General features: G+C 42.3%; 1 protein-coding gene across 1 annotated transcript; it reads left to right on the top strand.

Moving 5' to 3' along the window:
* The first annotated feature begins 1,463 nt into the window (after positions 1–1,463).
* cd164 (CD164 molecule, sialomucin) lies at positions 1,464–8,464 on the top strand. Its single transcript, XM_083535740.1, has 6 exons — positions 1,464–1,762; positions 3,846–3,926; positions 6,318–6,377; positions 6,473–6,592; positions 7,596–7,634; positions 7,716–8,464. Exons 1-6 carry the CDS (start codon positions 1,708–1,710, stop codon positions 7,874–7,876), a joined length of 516 nt encoding a protein of 171 aa, XP_083391866.1. The 5' UTR covers positions 1,464–1,707; the 3' UTR covers positions 7,877–8,464.
* The last annotated feature ends 658 nt before the right edge of the window (positions 8,465–9,122 follow it).

Below are 9,122 nucleotides of genomic sequence, written 5' to 3'. Positions count from 1 at the left end.
CTCTCAAATATCATGTCATGTGACAACAAGGTTCATATCAAGGCCACTCATTGTCCTGAAGCCACTCCAGCGTTACCCTGAAGGTGTGTTTTTTTGACCTTTCTTCACTTCACTTCCTTCCACAATCTTCTGTGGACACCCGACCATACGATACATGCTTCTTCTTGAACAGCGCATTCCTCTGCGTTCTTCTGGGAAGATGTTTCACTAGATTTTGTGGAGATGTGTGAGATTTCATTTAAACACAAGAGCAGTCAGGTTCTGATGAACCTGAGGAGGTTGTTGAGGAGGCATGAGGTGGTGTTCACATTTGGTTTTGGATTTGGGTCTCCAAGATCAAGTGAAGGGGGAAAAATGTCATGCTACCGCATCCAAAGGAGAACATCTGGGTGGAAAAGTCTGGTATCCTAATACTTATATCCAGATCATCTATACTTCAAAAAAGCATCGAATAAACTCATTTCCTGGATACAATGCGTTCATTTTCTCTAACAGAGCGCCATCTGGTGGACGTACAGTTTTACATACTCGTGGTTCATCAAAAGTCAGAACCTCTTTTAAACATCTGGGGATGTTCTGGTGGAACCTCGTTTTCAACATCACTACCTGATCTCTTGCAAGCTCTAGTAGATCATGAATGAACCCTGGGCATTTATTATGGGTTGTGACCATCTGGTGTATAAAAAATAGGGGAGATGTTTCACACTGATGTTGGAGGAGCCCCAGTTCCATTTTATTCCAAAGGTGGTAAGAAATGTTCAGAAGGTTGAGAAGGTCAGGGGCTCTGTGTAGGACAGTCGGGTTGTTCTCCTCCAGCTTTAATCCCAACACACAATGTCTTCATGGAGCTCCCATGATGTTCATACTCTCATTATTGTGCTTGAGATTTTTTTTTATGCTAGAACATACAAAAAAGCCAATTGTGTGTTTCCAACTTTGTTGAAGAACCTCATCCAGGCGTGACGTTCATTTATCCAACATGCTTTCGTGCACACGGCTCGATCGAGATCATCAGGAACCTGATGTTTCTCCCAGCGTCGTTGCGGTGCAGGAACGGAGTCTCGGCTCCAGCAAAAGTTCAGGTGGACACACAATCTTTTTGGTCATCAAGTGAAGGTCAGATGTTATATAGATAACATTTAGGAGATCCACCAGAAGGCTGAGCATGCCTCAGGATGCTCTCCACCACTTGGTGATGATGTAGGATAAAGCGTTGTTATGAGCTGGAAGTATGTTCAGATGTTTTTTTTAGGTGTTTCTAGATGTTTGTCATGAGCTGGAAGCATGTTTAGATGTTTCTAGATGTTTTTCCTATATCACCAGAAGGCTGAGCATGCCTCGGGACGTTCTCCACCAGATGGTGATATAGGATAAAGCGTTGCTATGAGCTGGACGCATGTTTAGATGTTTTCTAGATGTTTCTCCTCTACTTAAGTTCCTAAAATCCGTTGTGAACCTGACACCTTTCTTTCCCCTGCACCTCACAACCTTGCTGGTGATGTTTATGCACATTTCATGTCCTGAATCCTCACCAGATGAAGCTCAGATGAAGGGGGAGGGAACACGTGGCATTCACGAAAACGCCGCCACGTGACTTTGGTCAAGCAGGAAGTGCATTGCTTTATAGAACTGTACTGTAGATCCTCCTGCCAACCTCTGATTCTGATCTTCTCACTCGACTAAAAAGGGAAAAAAAGCGCCTTCAAGATGTTCTGGAGGATTTGTTCTATCACCCTGGTGTGTGTTTTGTTTTCTTCTACCGGTGAGTACAACAAAAACAACCCATGATGAGCTTTTAATCATAAATATAACCATAATCATTGGGCCGTATCCCGAATGCACTCGGGCTCACTCGATAGGCGCACTTGTTCGGGTTCGTTCTGCATCCTACGTAGGGCTTTAGACATCTAAAATGGCGCTATTTGGGATCGAGCCTAGTGTTAGCGTTAGATTTTATTGACTTTTTTGCTTTTTTGACGCTTGAACGCATCAGAAGGACACTTTCATATGGAAATGTGGTTTAAAATCTATTATTATTTGTTTATCTAACAATCCTAGGTTCAATATTTCGCTAGTTAGAGAACTTTCGGCCCGCTCTTGGAGTATTAGCCGGATTTGGTGTTTTGCTAGCGAGTTAGCGACGTAAAAAAAAATGAAAGTGACAGCAAATATTTGGGTTATTAACAGCGTTATAACAGTTTTTGGAAAATATTAATAACATTTTAAAACTTGTTTTGATGTGTTTCTGTGCGGTATTGAGTCATATGGGGTATTTGTTTTTGTTGGGGGGGGGGGGTGAGTGAAATGTGCTGCGTTGTATCTGAATGTAACTCATGCTGCTATAAATGCAACTTTAAAAGGATAAAAATAAACATACAGGGGAATCCATAACCCTGGATGCACTCCATGGCGTGTTAATAAGTTATAGACGTTAAAGGTGGACATCTTGAACCTGTCACTAGTTCCAGAGATCCTTTCCGAAATGTCTCCTGGGCTGTGGATCAGCTCCAATTCGAGCTGGAGGGCATGAAACTAAAACCAGATGCCACCAGAAAGGTTTATGATTAATATAAAAGCTCCTTCTCGATCCATGAGCTGGATAAGATGACCTGCGGTGATGCTTCAGAGCCCAAAAACAAGTGGCGTGTAATTGGATGGTCACTTTCACACATACGGTTCCTCTAAAAAGTGTGTCAACATCAAGTGTTGGACGGACAAGATGTTACCAGATGTTCCCTCACCCCTCACCAATAAAAAATGGCGGTGGACGCATAATAATTCGGGGTTGTTTTGGAAGAAGGGAAGGTTGAAGAAAGGAATCCTGACCCGATGTGGCTGCCGCTATTTACTCCAACAAACATGAAACAATTCCGTCTGGACTGCGTAGCGTACGTCTACACTCCGTGTTATTTAGAGAGCAAACAGTCGTAGATTAACTACTCATTAAAATAGTCACCAATTTTCCTTTAACTGGTAGTATTTTCATCCAAAAATCGATAGTTTTTCCAGGTTGCGTTATGCAGCACGAAAGCGGCCTCTAGAGGCGACTCACTGGTGGTACACGCTGTTTGTTTTTACACGCGAGACTGCACGCTGCACAGAGAGCGCTATATCGTCCGTGTAATATTCATATAATTATATTTATAAGTATCATTATTTTATGTAGCACATTTTTAAGATTCAGTACTGTTTTAGATAATTTAGATTTTTTTCATGATAATTTTACGATATCGATCTTATATTATTCTAGTTAGACTGGTGTGCTAAGAGTAACATTTGAGTCTTTTCACACTTTAACAAGATTCTTGCGACAAAAATGATAATAGGAACATTATAGTTAATAAATAATAAATAAATAAATCGTAATACTTTGACACTTAAGTAATTTTGTACTTTTTCTCAAGTGAACGTTCAAAGAGGAGTTTTACTGGAGTAATATTTTACCGAGTGTAAAAATCTCTAAGTTTTAACTTCATGTATTGTGTACTTCATCCACCACTGCATGTAGGAATGGTTCGGATGTGACGTGACATCGGGTGAAGGTCATTTGAAAGTCTTTGGCACCCTGGCGTGAAAGCTTTCCCCACATCCTTCCTCAGAAATCGCATGGATATTTAAAATGGCAACATTTTGCAGCTCAGACATTTGGATTCAGGGTTAAACCAGTTTCAGACCGGTTGTTTTGGTCCACGCCTATAGCCTGACGTCTGCGTCCTCGCAACTCCCGTTAAACTGAAATGAAAACACACCCGGATCGGATTCAAAGACGTGAAATGCTGTGACGTGTTTAAACCGGTGATCGTTGCTCTGTAATAACGCTTCATTTATTATTTTTCATCCCGTAGCTGCAGAAACCAACTGTACAGTTCTAGAATCCTGTACTGAATGCTCAAACACATCTGGATGTGCATGGATGACATGCTCAGGTCAGTGTCTTCATCTTCTGGTTTTCTTTATGCAAATTGTTTAGTTTTTTTTTTTATTCTGTTTCCTGCAGCGTTCCCTGAAGACCACAGTGCAAATACGTTACGTGTATAAATACGACGAGGACGCCAATGATAATTAGTCCTGGAGAAAATCCTGCTTTAGGTTTGTTTATCAACTGTAGACTCAGCAAATAGGAAATCTAGAACAGGGACTATATTATTCTGGAGAAAGGATGGTGGACACCTGGGCATAAGATGGCTGAACATCTCATTCCACGCCTAGTTGTGTTCAAGAGGGTTTGAGCTCGCTAGCGTACCATTTGAGATCTTCCAGATCTTCATGGAGCTGGCTTTGTGCACTTTGTGTTTTAAGATCAAGTCAAAAGGAGAATTTCAGTCATATAAAAGTTTTATCACAGCACCTGGATCCAAAGGTGTCAGTTTTATAGCTAAAGGTATTACGACCAAGTCCTTAGTGTCCTCCATCTTCTTCCACACCCACAGTTATTATTTAACCGTATAACAAAAAAACCAAACAAAAAATAATCATTTGTGTTTTAATCCTGCAATTTTTTTTCTAAAATATTAAATAAAGAATTTGTAAAACAATATTGTTTATAAAAAAATGTCTAATTCGGATAAATAAAAAAATAAAAATGGCGAGTCCGCACTTTCGCCGTTGCAGTGACAGTACAGCGCCCCCTATCTTGCGACTAAACGTGGAAAACCAGGACGTTTTCAAATTTAATCTCCCGCATGCATCAGTGATTTGTAACGTGACTCATGTCATAGTTGGAATATAAAATCGGATGGTCTTAAAAAATTTAAAGTGTAGGAACCCTGGCTGTGTTACTGATCAGAAGGTCGGAGGTTCCACAGACGGACCCTTAAACAAGGCCCTGACCCCAGCTTCATAATAAACCAGGTTTTGTGAAGAAATAGTATACGTTCTGTAACGCTAAACAGACGAAGCAAAAAAAAATCAGTTTTGTCAGAGAAAGAAATAAGTGTAGGAGCTCAGGTGAGATGTTTTTCAGTAGGAGCTCCACCTTTCGCTTTTAAACATCTCCATACGACTCCACAATACAAAGCAGCGCAAACAGACTTTGTCCTCTGAGTCAGAACAGCGGGAAGCAATTTGCACACCCACGGCGTGTTTTATTGTGTTCGGAAGAGGCTTTTAGAAGCTCTGTGGGGTGGAGTGAAAGTGGTCTGACAGGATCGGGTAAGGTAGGGTAGGGTAGGTCTGCAGGCGAGTCCTGTCAAAATACAGAGCATTTCTGAATAATGAAAAGAAAAAAAAAGCCACGTAGTGTGACGTGTTATCATTTCCCGGACTACGTGGCTGCAGACTATATAAAGCGTAGCGCTCAGAAGAAGCACTTGTGGTCACGATGGTAAAAAAAGATGAGTCACTTTGGAGGGAAAAAAAGTTGCACCGAAAGCCCAGAGATTCTCGCTGACCCATTTAGTTTCAAACGGAGCCTGAGAAAGCGATAGAAAAAGCCTTTGAGAGCTTCTGAAACCCGATGCCGTCTCTAGAGGATTGAAATCTTCTCGTCAATGGTGCAGAGCACGCAGGTGCCTAAGGAAACGCTTGAATAGGTGTGGACGGAGAAAAGAAAAAACAAACAAACAGACGTACTGGTTGGTTAGGAGCCTGGAAGTGAAAGGAATTTCACTGTTATGTGTAACAGGAGAAACTCGTTTGGTTCCTCATGGATATGTTGGTGAAGTTCCAGCTGTAGGTCATTAAGGGTACATCCCAGTATTGGGGTTCCATTAGACGTAGTGCATTCCTCCAAGGTTCTTCTAAAAGTTCCTTCAGAGATAACCAGTTGGTTGGTTGTTATACGAATCTTGAGGCAGTTTCTGATTTTTTCACTAGACGCCTTGATATCTAAATAAACAGCACTATGAGCCTATGTTCTACCTTGCCTTCAAGGAGTGCGTTTGTTTTATACCGAGAATTAAAGCACCTCGGGATGTGCTGATATAAGCGTACGTGGATCAGAGGTCGACCGATTAATTTTTAATTTTTTTTTGCTGATTAATTGATCCGATTGCTGGAGATTTTTGGCAAGCATTCATACCGATAGTTTTTCCGGGTTGCGGCTAAGAATTTTCCGCTTTGATTACGAGAGCACCTTCCAGAGGTGAATCGCTGATGAATACAATTTGATTTGATTTTCATGATTCGGTTTTGTTATCCATTAAAAAAAAAAAAAAAACAACTATTGATCGATTTATCGGTTATTGGTTAATGCGATCCAACCTAGCTATCTGGATCGATCGACCTCTAATGTAGATGCTATCGAGATTTTAAACCTCGTTATTGTAATCTGTCTAAATGAGAAGCACGTCTCGAACTCTTTCGTTTTCTTTCTTTAGATGCTTTGCCCCTCTGCTACGTCAATACTACAGCTAACTGCAGCACCACCGCCTGCTCACGTAAGTCCTTTTCCTCGGTAGAACCATGAAATACCCTGAGGAAAAAGTCCTTAAGAAGCATGAACGTACACTCTTAACCAGTCTTTCCTTTACAGCTGTGACATCTACGACTCCCGCCGCCACGACGACCGCCAACGCCACTACGGCGGCCTCCAACACCAGCACAACCACCACCGCCTCGACCCCCGGCAACACCACTGCCTCTAATACTACATGTAATACAGCAGTCATACGTTTAAACACAAACACTGGAGTTCAGGTCAAAGCTCATACACACACTCACACACACTTTGTTCCTGAAAGTTTCCAGAAAAGCGCTTTCTTTTTGTAGTCGAAAAAAAAATGGTGGGTCAGAAGTCTGATGATCGCTTCCCCAAGCTTCTCATGATGCCTGCTGAGAATTCTGACAGAACTGGTATTTCTGGTGTGAGGTTTAAAGGCCTCCTCGAACACCTCTCATGGGTTCCAGTCAGGGCTTTGTAGGTATCGTTCTCATGCTAGAGCCACCTTTGACCAAAGTTACAGATAACACTTTAAGATCTTCAGTTCTAGATGACCCTCCTCCTTTTCTGATGTCCATCACGTCTTTATTTAACCTGGTGCTCCCACCACCATGCTTCAGTTTTCTTCATTTCTCAATCCTCCATGCAAAACACGTTTCCTCTGACCGAAGAACGTGCATCCAGAAGGCTGATGATTATTAGTTTTGGTCTTCTGGTAATTCCAGTCTGTGGAAGGTGGTGAACGTTTGACCCCTGGGAGATCATTCGAGCTCCATTTCTGATAGATACGGTGTCTGTACGGTACCCTTGGTAGCAATTAGGAACCGGACTTGTGGTGGACAAATTAATCAAGACCTCAGGATCTCCACATGACCATTATTTTTGATAACTAGCCAATAAATTTTCAGGAATCTAAAAGGAGCTCATGAAAGTTTCTGACCCATTCGGGATTCCGAGTCCGAGGCAGTAACAAAAATGTTTTCTAACACACCAACAGATGGCAGCACTAGGCTGCACGCAAAGACACAGGGAGCACCGACCTTCATAAGTCAATGTGACAAAAGACATTGTTATCCATGTTTTAAGACGTCTTTTGCAGGAGGACATTCTTGCTAGTCTCGAAACGTTTCGATACCACCTCGTACATCTCTAAAAAATGTTCTCCTGAAACACACCAACAATCGTGAAACCTGACGTTGATATGTTTGTGTTTTAGCTACAGTATCCCAGCCCACTTCCAGAACCACCCCGTCAAGTAAGTCCAAATTTCTGGCTTGGAAATTTCTTTTTTTTTCTCTCCTCAATTTCCTCTCTAATAAATCGTCCCTCCCTGCAGATGGTACGTCTCCGACGGTGGTGCCGCCTCCAAAGAAAAAATCGACGTTCGACGCCGCCAGTTTCATCGGCGGGATCGTCCTCGTGCTCGGCCTCCAAGCCGTCATCTTTTTCCTCTACAAGTTTTGCAAGTCCAAGGACCGCAATTACCACACTCTGTAAACAAACCAAAAAAAAACGACGCCGAGGTGTTGCGATGCACGTCAACTACACACACACACACACACACACATACACACACACTTCGATTTCCCTCCGTCCTCTTGCGCCACATCGTGTGATTATTTGATGCCTGTGGTTTGAGCTTTGCGTTTAAAAGAAAATGAGGATGTGATCTCACACACACACACACACACACACACCTTAAAGCAGTGGCTTTGTTACAACCAACCACTTCTTCATCTCACCAAAAAAATAAAATAAAAATGGCCACCAGTTTGTTCCTCGTCTAGACGAAGCAGGTTTTTCAGTGCCGCTGCTTTACAGGGTGGAGGTTAAAACGTCATGATCACCACCTCCATGTTCCTTCACACTTTGAGTGAAGTCGCACCGTACGATTGTGTTTTCTGTTTGTTCGTGGTTTTTTTTCTTCTTGCAAATAGGGGGGCGGGGCAAATCGAAGCCCCTCCCCCCAACCCTGCAATTCCGGTCTCCTTCGAAGCCATAGCTTGTAATTAATTTAGTTGTTTCAAATCGTGTGAATGTTTTTTTCCCCTCTTTTTTTAATGCTCATGTTCTTTTTTTTTTTTTCATTTACAGAGCATGATTTATCTGCAATAAATTCTAGAATATCTAGCTCCTTTCCGAAAAATTGTGCTGCATAGATCGTTAAATAGAACCGCTACTGTTGAGGGTAACGGCGTATCGCAACCCTGAAAAAAGTCCCGTTTTGTTTAGTTTTTTTCCCCTGAGAACCTTTAAATCCCCAAATCCTTGAGTCTGGAGATGGTGGTGAATTTTTGTTTCTTTAAGCCTTAAACGTATGAATGCATGAGTATAGACTTCGCCACTTCCTGCTGGAGCAGGCTGTGTGTGTGTGTGTGTGTGTGTGCGTGTGCGCACTATATTATCAGTGAGGGTGATAGAGGCTGCCAGCTGGACTGTTTGTTATAATTATAAAGAGAATATTAATTCATTAGGTAACAGTAGTTTGAGGTTGAAAGGTCAGCAGAGCGTTCTAAACCGAGCAGGTTGCACCATACACCAGTCACCACAGTGTTGCGCTATTAGAAGCGCTTGAGAGTTTGCGTTAATCTCCGGACGTCGGATTCGAAATGAATCCCCCCAGTCGTTTTTTTTTCCACCCCTCCTCCCGTAATCACTTGTTTCTTGTCGCACCTCTTGAAAACGAAGTGCCTTACCGATGTAGAAGTTCGTTCGGGGGGGGGGGGGGGCTCTTAACGAGGAC

The sequence above is a fragment of the Silurus aristotelis genome (genome assembly GCF_946808225.1).
Source record: "Silurus aristotelis genome assembly, chromosome: 29".
NCBI lineage: Eukaryota > Metazoa > Chordata > Actinopteri > Siluriformes > Siluridae > Silurus > Silurus aristotelis.
Note: the sequence above shows the minus strand (reverse complement) of the source record. Positions and strands in the feature narration are given on the sequence as shown.

Bases quoted from the DNA above. Each gene is read 5' to 3' on its own strand.
- cd164 (XM_083535740.1), top strand. From the start codon at position 1,708: ATGTTCTGGAGGATTTGTTCTATCACCCTGGTGTGTGTTTTGTTTTCT. The intron at 3,927-6,317 runs GTCAGTGTCTTC...TTCTTTCTTTAG, and splicing joins TGCATGGATGACATGCTCAG to ATGCTTTGCCCCTCTGCTAC. The intron at 6,378-6,472 runs GTAAGTCCTTTT...TTTCCTTTACAG, and splicing joins CAGCACCACCGCCTGCTCAC to CTGTGACATCTACGACTCCC.